The sequence below is a fragment of the Geotrypetes seraphini genome, chromosome 4 (genome assembly GCF_902459505.1).
Source record: "Geotrypetes seraphini chromosome 4, aGeoSer1.1, whole genome shotgun sequence".
Classification (NCBI taxonomy): domain Eukaryota; kingdom Metazoa; phylum Chordata; class Amphibia; order Gymnophiona; family Dermophiidae; genus Geotrypetes; species Geotrypetes seraphini.
Window position 1 is genome coordinate 277,883,455 of NC_047087.1, and position 15,343 is coordinate 277,898,797.

General features: G+C 41.5%; 1 protein-coding gene across 2 annotated transcripts in view; it reads left to right on the plus strand.

Annotated features, from left to right (window-relative positions):
- Window positions 1-15,343, plus strand: part of ADAM12 (ADAM metallopeptidase domain 12) — a 711,117-nt gene that overhangs the window by 591,692 nt on the left and 104,082 nt on the right. For both annotated transcript variants that reach the window (XM_033941188.1, XM_033941189.1), the window contains exons 13-14: window positions 566-655; window positions 7,509-7,704. In XM_033941188.1, coding sequence (XP_033797079.1) covers window positions 566-655; window positions 7,509-7,704 — 286 coding nt within the window. The remainder of the gene's footprint in view (window positions 1-565; window positions 656-7,508; window positions 7,705-15,343) is intronic.

Sequence of the window (15,343 nt, forward strand, 5' to 3'; positions counted from 1 at the left end):
TTAAAAAGATTAAGTTAGGTGCCATTTATAGAATCAGGCCCTTGGTCCCTCTCTCCTTCTTCTCACTCATGCCACTCTTTAGTTGGTTATTCAAGTTTTATGTGCTTTTGTCTTTTCCTGTGCCAGATTTCTTTTCTGTGTGCTGCAATTCCTGATCGGTTTGTTTTCCATGATAAAACATTGGCAACTAAGGGTCCACCCAGAGCAGAAAGAACTTTTAGATCATTTCTCGTATAAGTCAATTCATTTTGACATGTAAAACTGTCTCTTCTGAGCAGCCACTTTAAAAGCAAGTACGGTATTTGACATTGCCACTGACCTTAAGCAATGTGCAGACCTGGCTGTCAGCTGTCAACACGATGTTGCAATATTCTTCCATTCTCCCCGATGGAACTTAATGAAACATGAGAGAAGGTTAGCTGCTATACAATTTAACGTCGAGTTCAATCGCCATCTCCTCTGATCCTTAATGTAGATCTCTTGTACATGTACATTTGCAAAAAAAATAAAAAAATAAAAAATTGTTGCAAGCCAGTAAAATATTTGTGTTCATCCCCCTGTTAAGGAATGTGCAAATCCTTGCTGTAACGCCAGTACCTGCATGTTGAAGCCAGAAGCAGTGTGCGCACATGGACTTTGTTGTGAAGACTGCAAGGTAATCTTTTCCCACCTCTCTCTTGATAGAAAGAAAATCCTTTCTTAAAGGTGAATACAATTATCTCCCCCGACTGCATGCTAATGATGATAAAGTGGTCTTTGACTATAACAGTGTAATGAAGAATCCAGATGTATACCTTGGGAAGCTGATGAAATCTAAGCCCAAACCAAATGCCTTCAAATACTCAGGAAGCATATTACTGTACAAAATACATAAGAATTGCCATACTGGGACAGACCAAAGGTTTATCAAGCCCAGAATCCTGTTTCCAACAGTGGCCAACCCAGGTCCCAAGAACCTAGCTAGATCCCAAGTAGTAAAACTGATTCTGTGCTGCTTATCCTAGGAATAAGAAGTGGTTTTCCCCAAACCATCTCAATAATAACCTATGGATTTCTCTTTTAGGAAATTATCCAACCAACTGATTTCACCACATTCTCCGGCAACAAATTCCAGAGTTTAATTACACGCTGTATGAAGAAATATTTTCTAATTTAATCTTTGGTTATATACCGGGTCATCTCCCAGTGGAGCTCGATTCGGTTCACATATAATTAAACTAGAGTACATAGCAGAAAACATAGGAGAAGGAAGAACTAATTAAAAACTACTAATTAAATCTACTACTTAGTAACTTCATCGCATGCCTCCTAAGCCTAGTATTTTTGGAAAGAGTGAACAAGCGTTTCACATCTACCCTTTCCACTCCACTAAGTATTTTGTAGACCTCTATCATATCACCCCTGAGCTGTCTCTTCTCCAAGCTGAAGAGCCCTAGCCGCTCTAGCCTTTCCTGAAAGGGAAGGCATCCCAAACCTTTTATCATTTTATCACTCTCTGGACCTTTTCTAATTCTGCTATATCTTTTTTTACATATGGCGACCAAAACTGCGCACAGTATTCAAGTTGCCGCAGTACCATAGAGTGATAGAGCTTTCTCATTCTTTATTGAGAGACCTAAATGAACACAAATCAAGGTTCTACGATATTTAAAAAAAAATTGTTTTCATCTTATATTTAATGAGCTTACTTAAGAAAGATCTGTTAAATATTATCCAAGTACGTAGAGGCAAATATTACTATTTAATATTAATATGACTCGATATTCAAAAAAATAGCCATCTAATGTATGAAACTATAAAATGAAACAGGAATTATCCAAGATGCCTGCTTTCCCTAGATTCAAGCATAGCAAATATTGGAAATAAATTTTTAAAAATAGCCAAATGTTATTCACAAAATCTTCATTTCTCATATTTATAGAATGAAACAATAGTAGATTGATAAACAAATAGATATAATATATATACAGTTCCCCCTTCCCATTGGTGGTTTCGACACTCGCGGTTTCACATATTCACAATTTTTGGGGGGAGGGGAACCCATAGTTTATGACGTTCCCGCCTCTCTCCAGCCTTCCTCCCTGCATCCTGGCCTTACCTGGTGGTCTAGCAGGCTTTTGGGACAGGAGCGATCTTCCTACGCTCCTGCCCCGTGTAGATCGTCAATAGGAAATGGTTGCCATGAGCGTCCGTCGTAGTGTCAAGAGACTACGGGAACTCAATGCAGTCATTTACTATTGGCGATCTGCACGGGGCAGGAGCGTAGGAAGATCGCTCCTGCCCCGAAAGCCTGCTAGACCACCAGGTAAGACCAGGATGCCGGGAGGAAGGTTGGAGAGAGGCGGGGGTGGGTCAGAGCCGGACGAGAAGTTATTTGCGGTTTTTCTCAATTTGCAGTCCAGCTCTACCCCTATCCCCTGCGAATACTGAGGGAGAAGTGTACTCTATTCATGTTTTGGACATCTGAAACCAGCATTTAGACATCCATGTAGAATGAACATCCAAATCCCAATTATATAAGACCAGGATATGGGTGTCTAAAACTGTAATTTGTCCTTATGGCAATGGGGATGTGGGAAGGACGTATTTTGCGTGGGATTGGGGGGGGAAGTTGCAAAATATGGATGCCCAATTCCAGTTTCAGAAGGGGAAGGAATGACTATGTCCAAAAAGATGTACATTGTTATTTAGACTTGGTACTCAGCTCATCCAAGTGACAGAAAGCTGCTCCAATTGAGAAGTTCACCACTGGAGAGATTGAGGCAAGTTATGTCCTTAATCCTCCAGCAGTTACTGCACCCCCACACCCCAAAAGTGAAAAATGTGAAACCTGAAAGGGATATCAGGCTCTGTGACAACTTCTGGAACCACGAATGTTCATGGTCAAAGGCGTAATAAGGGGGGGGGGGCAGAGGGGTGTACCACCATGGGCGCCATCTTGGTGGGGGCAAGAGCAGTTTACAACATTCATTCAAATTGTCCCACTTTACTTTAGGGAAAAAAACACACTTCTCTTGAATCTGAGCAAGACTTCCCTGTCCCTCCATACTCTTGAGGAAAGGAGGGACAGGGGAGATATGATTCAGACGTTCAAATACTTGAAGGGTATTAACATAGAGCAAAATCTTTTCCAGCGAAAGGAAAATGGTAAAACTAGAGGACATAATTTGAAGTTGAGGGGTGGTAGATTCAAGAGCAATGTTAGAAAATTCTACTTTACGGAGAGGGTGGTGGATGCCTGGAATGCGCTCTCGAGAGAGGTGGTGGAGAGTAAAACTGTGACTGAGTTCAAAGAAGCATGGGATGAACACAAAGGATCTAGAATCAGAAAATAATATAAAAAATTGAACTAAGGCCAGTTCAGGGCAGACTTGCACGGTCTGTGTCTGTATATGGCCATTTGGTGGGGGATGGGCTGGGGAGGGCTTCAATGGCTAGGAGGGTGTAGATGGACTGGAGTGAGCTTTGACGGAGACTTCAGTAGTTGGAACCTAAGAACAGTACCGGGCAGAGCTTTGGATTCTTGCCCAGAAATAGCTAAGAAGAAGAAGAAAAAAATTAAATTGAATCAGATTGGGCAGACTGGATGGACCATTTGGGTCTTTATCTGCCGTCATCTACTATGTTACTATGCTTCTCAGCTCAATTCCCTGCTCTGAAAAACAGTCAAAAAAGAAAATGTCCCGCTTTGGACTTCCTTTTCCGGTTTCCTGGTATTTAGCACAACACAATATTTAAACCAGCAAGTTCATTTCAGTGCTGTTCCTTTCTTTAATTCACAACTTGAACACACGGCCCTCCCCTTCTCTGGAGATGCCCAGCTTCCAGCACCAACAACCAAAACAAAACGTTTCACAGAAATGCTTCTCTCTCTTCTAGCTCCGACCTTAGCAAGGCAGTGCTTGGTGCCAGGTCAAAACATAAGCCCCCTCAGGGTGGTAGAGCTGGTCTTTCCATCCTCCCCAAAAGTATAAAGCTTCCAGCCCTCCAGAGTCCTTGCTGGTGGCTTTCATACATAATGTGACCATTTATTTTTTTCATCAAAACGGGACATCTATTAATATTCAGTCCCACCCCAATCCCGCCCTGGCCCCGCCCCAGTCCCGCCCCAATTTATTCCATTTATTTTCATGTACACACAATATCTTATTAATTCATAATGATAAACATAAAATATATTAAAAAACACAAAGCACACTTTATGCAGAGAAAATGTTAATTATCATTTACGAGTTTCAGGGTTTTTTCAAAGATGTCAAGGCAGATTACTTTAAAATATGCAATGTCACCTCAGTAACTATAGAAAAATAGACAAATATAGTGCAAAATATAGACAGCAGATATAAATTCTCAAAAAGACACATTTTGATCACTAAATTGAAAATAAAATCATTTTACCTACCTTTGTTGACTGGTGATTTCATGAGTCTCTTGGTTGCACTTCCTTCTGACTGTGCATCCAATCTTTCTTTCTTTTGCATCCAACATTTCTTTCACAATCCAGCCCATCCCTTGTGGGTCAAGGTCTCTCTCTCTTTTCCCTCTATTACCCTCCCTAGATCCAGTCGCCTTCAAAACCGGGGGGGAGGGGGGGAGGGCTTTGAAGCGGCGGTAGGCAGCAGCAGCGGGGGCCGGTCTGGGGGGGCAGGCTTCGGCGCTAGAGGGAGGGAAGTGATTGCCTGTCCCGTTGTCCCCACGGATAGCTTTGGGATGCTATCCCTGAAAACGGGACATTTCGGCATCCCAAAGCTGTGCATGGGGACAACGGGACAGGGGATCTAAAAAGGGGACAGTCCCATTCAAAACGGGACGTATGGTCACCTTATTCATACAGAGCACAGTTCTCTTCAGAGAAGGAAAAAAAAACCAAAACATTTGGCAAAAATAAACAAGGGGCACACGTTTTCCCTCCCTGGGCTTTGTCACCAGCAATCCATTAGCATTCCTCTGAAACTTCCAGCGTTTCAGAAGCAGGTTGCAAGTCCATTACTTCTCTTTGTGGGTCCCAAACAGCCTCTTTTGAATCCACATCCTGCATTTCAATATCATGCAATTCTACCTGCTCGTTTTCTCTCAGCACCAGTTTTCTCAGCAACTCCACGATTCCCTTTCTAGACTGCTTCCTTCCTTCTTGGCCAGGTGCTGTGTCTCTTCTTGATGAGGAAAGCTGCTCTCTAAGGGCCCCACTCCCTCTCTCTAGCTGGGACAGGATAAGATTTAAAGGGACCTGCCCTTTTGAACTGGGACTTAACTTTTGCCGACTTTAGAATGACAGCTTTATACCCAGAACTTTTAATTTGGTTCTGCCTTTCTCTCAGGGGTTCTAAACCTTCCCTTCCTGGGCTACTGGTAGGACTAGGTTCATATTCCTAAGGTTCAAGCTCAGGGTTTGCAGGATCTCTGTCACAATTCACATATGTGATTCATCTTGCCCCTTTTAATGCAACTGCTGTGTGCTATATCCATTATCATCTCAGATTATTCTTTCTAAAATGTTTCTAGATGCCTTTTTTCTGCTCTTTTATAATCTCTTACAACCTGAATAGCAAATTCATTTAGGCTGTGACAAGTTGATTACTGTATCTGAACTGATAAATGTGGCTGGGAATAGCAGTGAGTGCTGAAACCATACGAAATTAATCGAGGACTGTGCAGCTACAAACCTGTAAATGCACTTTAGTTTTTATGAGAGTGAAGCTTTTGTTGGATGATTAGAAAATTAGATCGACCACTTATCTGTACAAAGTGTAGCTACTCCAGGGCTCTAGAAATGTAAGTGAACTGTATAATCTACCTTACAGGCTGACACAACCTCTTCCGAAGCAGCTGAAAAAAACAAAACTAGTGCAGTTTTTCGAACTGCCATTATAAAATCTCAGCTTGAGATGCTTAACAACCTTGCGAGTCCGCATATAGCTTATACAAGTGGGGTATGTTGTCTACTAAAGTGTACTAGTAAATAAGCTTAGCACGTGCTAACATGGGACCATGAGGTTTCCCGCGTTATGGATGTGCTAATCATTAAAGATGCACAAATGTGCATGTGCTAATTGTATACAGTGCTCCCCCAGTCATTCACGGTCGGCAATTCGCGGTCCCAGTCATTCGTGGTATTTTCTGACCGCGAATGACCGGGCAGGAGAGGGCCTCACGCAGTTCCTGATTGGTGAGGCCCGACCTTAATGCAGGAAGAGGCGGTTGGAGCATACCGCGAGTGATTTCCTTCACTCGCCAGCGCTCCGGCTGCTCTCTTCTGCCGCTCTGGCTGCCCTCTCCCGTCTCCCCTGCTGAAAACTGTATTTGCGGGTTTTCAAGATTTGCGGGGGCACTATGGAGTCTTCACCCTCCTGTGCCTCTAAGGGCCCTGCCGTCCTGCCCCATACTGCAGCAGGAAGTGATGTCAGAGAGAGGGGGGGCAGGAGGGCAGGGCCTTCAGCAACACAGAAGCAAGAAGGCTCCAGTAACGTAGTGAATGACGGTCTATTCAGTCTGCCCAATATTTACACGCATTATACTGTAAATTCAAGATTAAAATAAATTGTCTTTTTTCTTTGTTATTTCTGGGCCATAGTCTGTAAAATCCACCCAGTACTGTCCTTTTTTTTTTTTTTAAATCTTTATTCATTTTTAAACTTATAATAAGTGTGATAACATATCCATAAAAATAACCATAAATATATCACTTAATAATCAACAATGATACATATGATATTCTCTTATCTTCCCCCTCCCCACCCTTATCTATTATATAATCAATATTTATACAACATGTAACAATAAAAATACCCCCCCTCCCTGTCCTTAAGTTCCAGCTACTGGAGTTGCCATCAAAGCTCACTCCAGCTTATCCCAAGCACTTCTATGTTTGCAGGATTCAGCAGCGTCCTCATGTTCCAGATTCCTGTAAAAGTCCTCCCAAGAACATTCCTAAACCGAGTTGCTATATATGGGACACAGGCCATGGAAGTCTGGCCTTAATTCATCCATTTATACCGTTCATATAGATCAGGGGTGTCCAATGTCGGTCCTCGAGGGCCGCAATCCAGTCGGGTTTTCAGGATTTCCCCAATGAATATGCATGAGATCTATTTGCATGCACTGCTTTCAATGCATATTCATTGGGGAAATCCTGAAAACCCGACTGGACTGTGGCCCTCGAGGACCGACATTGGACACCCCTGATATAGATCCTCTGTGTTCGTCCCACGCTTGATACTTGTGCTGTGAAAATTGTTATTACAAAAAATAAAAAGTGTCCCAAAATTTGCTTCTGTATTATACCACTTTATATTATATCAGCCCCAACTGGCTGCATTTTCTCTACCACTGGGTAATTAATCAGATATTTTAACAACATTATTAGTACCTTTCCCATCCGGATTATCTGAGAAGACCTTGCCAGGATACATAAACACAGCTTGCAGCAATTTGCCTCGTCAATTAAGCCTGAGGTTTATGATGACTGTGTTTATACATATGAATAGCAACTGCATTGTTTTCTTTTTCAGTTGAAGTCAGCCGGAACCCCTTGCAGGGAGACCAGCAATTCCTGTGACCTCCCTGAGTTCTGCACTGGAACCAGCTCTCACTGTCCAGCTAATGTCTACCTGCATGATGGGCACGCTTGCTTCAACGTCAATGGTTACTGTTACAACGGAATATGCCAAACCCATGAGCAACAATGTATCACTCTCTGGGGACAAGGTGAGCTTCTCATCCTGAAGCAGGGAAGCCAAAATCTCGTGGGTCTAGAGATGTTTCTCTTAAGGGGAGGGTATATCTGGAGAATGTGGTGAAATCAGTTAGCATAGCGGTGTTTAAAAAAAAGGCTAAAAGAGAAACTCATAGGCCATTATAGAGATGGCTTGGAGAAATCCACTGCTTATTCCTAGGATAAGCAGCATAAAATCTTTTTCACTACTTAGGATCTAGCTTGGTACTTGAGACCTGAGTTGGTCACTGTTAGAAACAGGATACTGGGCTTGATGGACCTTTGGTCTGTCCCAGTATGGCATTTTTTTATATGTATATATATAAGTTCAAATTTTTATATTGAAAAATTGTGAAAATATACATGTGTGAACAATTATAATACTTCCCACAAAGGCAAAAGTACTATTAAAATTATACAGAAGTCTGACAATAAACGACTAAAGGCCTCCAGACCTTTTTAAAATTTGGTACAATGTACATTTTAACAGCAGCTGCCGCCTCATATTCCACCAGGCACATTCAGACAAAACTAAATTATTTTCTAGTTTGTTAAGATTTTCTGTATCACTATACCCAGTAATATATCAAACAATTTAGCTTCTGTTTTTTTTGCAAAATATGAGGTAAAGTTACAGACCATAAAACAACAAGCTTATAAGTTAAAGGAACCTGAAAATGAAAAATACTTTCAATTTTACCCCTTATAGAACACAAAATTCTCTCACATTTTGAGCAAGTGTACAACATATGTTGCTTGGGTTACCATATTTAGCAACGCAAAAACCTGGATACATGGCCCCACCCCCACAAACCCTCGTCTCTTCCTCTCCAACCTCCGGTCCGCGTCCGGAGGGCCTCGAGCATGTGTGATGTCATCTACGCATGCTCGATTGCCTCCCCCCCCCAGATACAGCCTGAGCTCGTCGGGGGTTTCCAAAATGCAGACAAACTGCCAGGTTTTGGAAAGTCCATTCAGGCACCCAGACAGTCCTCTAAAAAGAGGACATGTCCAGATTTTCCTGCACATCTGGTAACTCTTTTACGAAGGTGCGCTAGCGGTTTTTAGCGCACGCACAAGATTAGCGTGCGTTATAGCGCGCACTAGCTGAAAAACTACCGCCTGCTTAAAAGGAGGCGGTAGCAGCTAGCGCACAAAGCATTTTAGTGCACGTTAAGCACGAGCTAAAACTGTTAGCACATATTTGTAAAAGGAGCCCTATATGTTGCAGAGTCCCCCAACTCCGACTGACAAGACCAGCTAACCTGAGACCCACCCCTCAGTAACCTGGACACATTATGCATGTAAACCTAGAAATTTAATGCCAGGCCAGGTTTCTGGAGCCGGCTGATGCATAGCTGATTAAGTCAGATATTCACGCTTAACTGGCTATGGGTTACTGTGAAAAGACAGGACTGACTTTTATGCGGTCCTATTTATTTAGTTAACCTGGGTTGCTAATTACTGAATATTGGCACTTAACCAGCCAGGTGCCAACTCTGCGGCTGGAATGTCCCCAAAATAACCGGTTTTCAGTTCAACACTAATCAATTATTTTCAGCAACATTCACCAGCTAGGTGCCACTGAAAATGACTGGTTAGTCCTGAACAGGTGATTTAACTGGCCAGGGGCTCTTTCTGGCCAATTAATTAGCTTTGAATATACCTTTTTAGGTTTGGAAGGTGCAACATTCTAGTATAAATATCAGGGCTGTGGAGTCTGTACAAAAAACCTTCGATTTCAATTCCTTTTTTTTTTTTTTTTACAAATCTTTATTGATTTTCAAGTATTAACAGTGCAATACACATATATCTGAATGTATAACAAATCAAGAAAAGCACATTTAACTTACAGATATTCAAAGTAATCGTTTCCCCCCACCCCTTTTAGTCAATCAATGATATAAATACACTTAATCTCCCAATAACCCACTCTTATTTAAAGTAGTAATACATTCCAAACCCCTCCCACCCTGATATCAACTCCTTTATCGTGGTTCACTTCGACTCCAACTCTGACTCCTTTATTTATATATCTATATAGGTGTTGTACTACATGCAAGGTGTGGCTTCTTGGGATTTGGGTTTAATTTATTTATCATTTATTTATTTATTTATATACATAACATTATATATATGGAAAAAGAGTCTAAACCACTTTAAACATACCCCCTCTTTTACTAAGGTGCGCTAATCGAATTAGCACCTGGTAAACGCTAATTCATCCATAGACTAACATGCATGCGTTAGCGTTTAGCGCACGCTATATCGATTAGCGTGTGCTAATCAGTTTGCGCACCTTAGTAAAAGAGGGCCATAGTTTTGATTTAATTCATATTTATCATTTTTGGTCAGCTATTATGGATTTGGCATTTGTGTTCTGTGTGTGTGGATGAGGCATTCTGTTAGCGTGATTTTTCTATGCAGCATTTTGTAGTAATTTGGCTTGTTCAGTTGTCTCAATAGTGGAGGGGACATTTGTGAGGGGAAGGGGAGGGGAGACGGGGGTTTTGTTGATCCTTGTTCTGTATTTGTCATTTATAAAATGACAGTGGTACAGAATATTATTTCTTTTTATACTCTAATAAAATGATTTCAGCATAAAATCATAACTATTCGAGGCTTGTGCAGATGGGATCAGGCAAGAGTTTTACGGGGACAGGGATGGAGACTGAATTTGCGGGGATGGAGACAAATTTTGTACCCGTGTCATTCTCTAGATGCCACTTTCACCAATATAAATATCATAAAATATATTATATTTTGTAATCATCAAAGAACTCAATATCAAAATATATTGTAAAAGTAAAATGTATCCTGGATAAATGGGACATAAGAAATTTCAGAATTATAATATTTGCATGACATACAATTTAAACCAGTGTTCTTCAACCACCGGTCCATGGGCCAGTGCCGGTCCACAGAAATTTCCTGCCGGTCCACAGGGCCAGCACGTGCATTAGGCCCAACCGCCGGTCCACGGTGCGATCGATGCGGCGTTATCTTCGAGCCAGCTCCCTCTTCCTAACTGATTCAGTGCACAAAGCCACGGGCACTGGCTCCTACGGGCATCCTGCGCCCGAACCGGAAGCCTTCTCTCTGACGTTGCAACGTCAGCGGGAAGGCTTCCAGATGAGGCACGGGACGTGCAAGGTGCAATTAGTACTATTATGCGGCAGTGTCTGGGGTGGAGATTGGGTAGAGATGGGCAGGGACTGGCCCACAACTTAGCCCAGTGTTCTTCCACAGACCGATGCCGGTCCACAGAATAATTCTTTTATTTCTGCCGGTCCATAGGTGTAAAAAGGTTGAAAAACACTGCTTTAGATCATTTATTATTCTATTGTCCATTCATTATGAATTTTTGGAAATCAATTTGGGACCAAATTAACTGTTTATTAGATAACCCTGTGGCATTATCATATGATACTGTGCTGTTTGGTATGGCAATGAGAGCAAAAAGTCAGATATCTGCAAATAATAACAAATTCTTACTTATAATGACTGGGGTTGCCATTCAACAAATTACATATAATTGGAAAAATTGGAATAGATTAAATTATAATTTTTGGTGGAACTCCTTATGTCATATTTATAAAATGGAGAGACTTATTGCAATACAAGAGGGTTGTTTCAGGAAATTTCAAGATATTCGGGAGCCATTAACAAAGTATTGTAATGATTAGAAAAATCTTGTTTCCCTTAAATTTTCAAGTTCAATTATGGGGTGGGAGGGAGGGTATTTTTATTGTTACATGTTGTATAAGTATTGATTATATGATAGATAAGGGTGGGGAGGGGGGAGATAAGAGAATATCATATGTATCATTGTTGATTATTAAGTGATATATTTATGGTTATTTGTATGGATATGTTATCACACTTATTATAAGTTTAAAAATGAATAAAGATTTAAAAAAAAAAAAAATTAAAGGGAACAGGAATGGATTTTCCGCCTTGGGTCATATTATTTTTAATAAACTTTTCCTGTGTCATCCAGAAACCATGGTTCCACCCCTTTTTTTTCCCTTTTGGTTTCCCCAGTCATAGCATGGAGTATAAGTCTTTCTTTTTGTTCTGTAGTCCACAGTATACGTTTCATTTCAACACGGATAACAATAAAGAAGACTGGCCACAATCCAGGAATTACAATTATATAGTCTATGGCCAATCTATGTTAATATCAATTTTTATCTAACAAATATTTCTGAGGTGCCCAAATTAACTCACATAGTGCAAGCTTAAAGGTTTAGGAACTGGCATGTACGTATGTACATATGTGCACCTGTAGAGCACCTAAGTGTTATTCTGCAAATACTAGCTTACCTTACATAGCATATAAGAACATAAGAATAGCCTTACTGGGTCAGACCAATGGTCCATCAAGCCTAGTAGCCCATTCTCACGGTGGCCAATCCAGGTCACTAGTACCCAGAATGTAGCAACATTCTGTTATCTCAGAGTAAGCAAGATTCCAGAACCCCCAAAAAGTAGCAACGTTCCATGAGGAATCCCCAGGGAGTAGCAAGATTCCATGCTCCCGATCCAGGGCAAGCAGTGGCTTCCCCCATGTCTTTCTCAATAACAGACTATGGGCTTTTCCTCCAGGAACATGTCCAAACCTTTCTTAAAACCAGCTATGTGCAAGAGGGGTGAGTGAAACATGAGCAGGGCATAAGCAGGGCTCCCACTTATATATCAATTACAGAATCTTGCATGTTATCAGCCTCCCTGCTGCATTTAGGTGACTGCACATTTTTCAACTCTATGGCTGGTCTAATTGCAAATGCCTAATTATTAGGTGCAAAACAGCAAAAAGATTGTGTAACAGAAGATCGGCTGTACAGTTTGTAGTTTAAGAGGCATCCAAATAACTTAAAACCAATGATCTAAAAACAATCCACAAAGGGTGTATGCAGTCACAAGTGACACACAGGATAGAAACCAAATAATGCATACAATAAAATTGTTAGGTGCACCAATGCCAGGTTACACTAGTGGTCCATAATGGAATCTAGATGCCTATATTCTGTTATACAATAGGCACTAACCATATGGCCTTGGAGCACCTAAATGGAGCTGTCTAGTTATAGAAGGAAATATTTTTTCACTCAATTAATAGCTAAGCTCTGGAACGCGTTGTAACAGCAGTTAGCATGGCTGGGTTTAAAAAAGGTGTGACGTCAGACAAGTTCCTGGAGGAAAAGTCCATAGTGCTTGCCCTGGGATTGGTAGCGTGGGACTGTTACTATTTGAGCTTCTGCCAGGTACTTCTGAGATGGATTGACCACTGTAGGAACGGGATACTGGACTAGATGGGCCATTGGTGTGACCCAGTAAGGCGACTTGCACGGTCTGTGTCTGTGTATGGCCGTTTGGTGGAGGATGGGCAGGGGAGGGCTTCAATGGCTGGGAGGGTGTAGATGGGCTGGAGTAAGTCTTAACAGAGATTTCGGCAGTTGGAACCCAAGCACAGTACCGGGTAAAGCTTTGGATTCTTGCCCAGAAATAGCTAAGAAGAAAAAATTAAAAAAAAAAAAAATTTCAATTGAATCAGGTTGGGCAGACTGGATGGACCATTCGGGTCTTTATCTGCCGTCATCTACTATGTTACTATGACTCTTATGTTCTTCTAGAATTTCCCCTTAATGCTTTAAAGCATTAATACCTAAAAAACTGACACCTCAACAAGACAGGGAACCACTGGAATCTATCTACAGGGTAATATAGTCTCAATACTGAGAATTTAAGATGAGCTTCCCAGCTGTGATTTCTTCATGGTTTGTAAAGGCAGACCTGTGCACAGAATGTTATATTAATCAAGCCAAGAGATCTTTCTTGTTGTCGTCTATCCCTTTCTGCATTATGTCTAATTTCTCTACATAGTGAGGTGTCTTCACATCCAGGAAGCTCTGTAATAAGCATCCTTTGGAAAACAGCTAATTAATGGCTCTTGCGAACAAGCTCCCAGAACTTGGGCAAGTGTCGTGTTTTGACTAGGGCTGTCTATGATCACTTTCTATATTTATTTGCCTTAGGAGTCTCAGACTGGTCTTCGTGTCCTGAAACCAGGAACATAAAGCCATCATCCATGACAGCAAGCCACTTTGGCACAGTCAATTGACATTTTTCCTTTCTTTCAATACAAACGATCATATTGCCATGGAAACTGTCATTCAGTGACAGCGAGCATGAATTTTCAGAGACTGCAGATGAGTCTCCAATAATTTTCTCCTTTCTGTTAAGAACTTAGGCTTGGCACTCTACGTTTTTCTTCATAGCAGAAATTGCTGAAGCATGGTATCATTCTGACTTTGTTCTCTGTTGAACCATTACCAAAATGATTGCATCATTTTGAGGTATGGTGCTTATGGGGAAAATGCAATAGACTGGATGAGTTTTAGCCTCATCTGGCGTGTTCCCCGCACCTCCACACAGTTCAAAAATTGACAGCCTGTTTGTCTGTGCACTGAAGAGATGTGTTTGACTCCGGAGTAAAACCTTTAATGATTTTTTGAGGCTGATATTTAAATGTCTTTCCATTTCAATTTACTGCAGCACCTTTGGCTTTCTCAGATATGTTGTATTTCTATATTTCAGAGGTAATTTTGTAAGCCTCCTGCTTGTAAAGTAGCATTTTAGCACAGAAATAGGCACTTGTAAAATCACATGGATATAAAGATGAATAGGAATATGCAATGCCAAATCATGGTGCGTGCATTTATGTGGTATACAGGTAGGCATTCCTAGGGGCAGTGGTTGGGTGGGATTGGTAATTATGATAACAGAAATGCTGCCTTCAAGTCTGAAACCACTTTAAGGGGCCCTTTTACTTACTAAGATGTGCTAAGCTCTAACACGCTGGAAAAAGCTAAGCAGAGGATGTACTAAAGTGTGCTGTGGTAATTACTTGTTTCCATGCACTAATTGCATGCTATTTTTATTTTTTTTATGGGTGTGGCTCGGGTGGGGCAGTTTTGAGTTTGGTGAATAGAGCACAGGGTGTGTTTCATTATTAAAGACGACCTTCTGCTGAGCCGCTTTAATCATTGATCAGCATTTGAGAGCCTGTGGACATCCAGATAAGTACCTAGTTTCAACTTTAATTTGGTTATTTTAACTACAGGGGACGTGGGAGAATAATGATGGTCCCCTTGACAACTGCTTAGTGGCTCGTTTGCAGGAGTTCTGGGAACTGAACACTTCACATTTATATTCACAAAGGCCTAGATTTAAAAAAAAACACAAAAACAACCCCACAATAAAACGCATAAAAAACCGACGGGCCATTCTCCAAAAAACGTTCATGGAAATGAGGTTGGCGGAGAGTAGCGAAGATTTGCTAAATTAGCATGTGCCCATCGCTAGTTGTAGTGATGGGCACATGAGCAGAATAAAAGGAAAGATCCAAGATGGCCGCAGACCCTACCGGCTGAGTAACACGCCGAAGAGTCTTACCTCTAACAACTTTTAATCCGCTGCCCGAGACTCCTGCTCCCTTCTTCATGCCGAAACAAAGAGGACGCAGTGCCGCTGGAGCCTCGCGGCAGCCCGGTGCAGCGGTGTTCGGCAACATTGAGGAGATCCTCCGATGTATGCAGGAGACACCTCGGGCGTCGGGGGTCCCGCTGG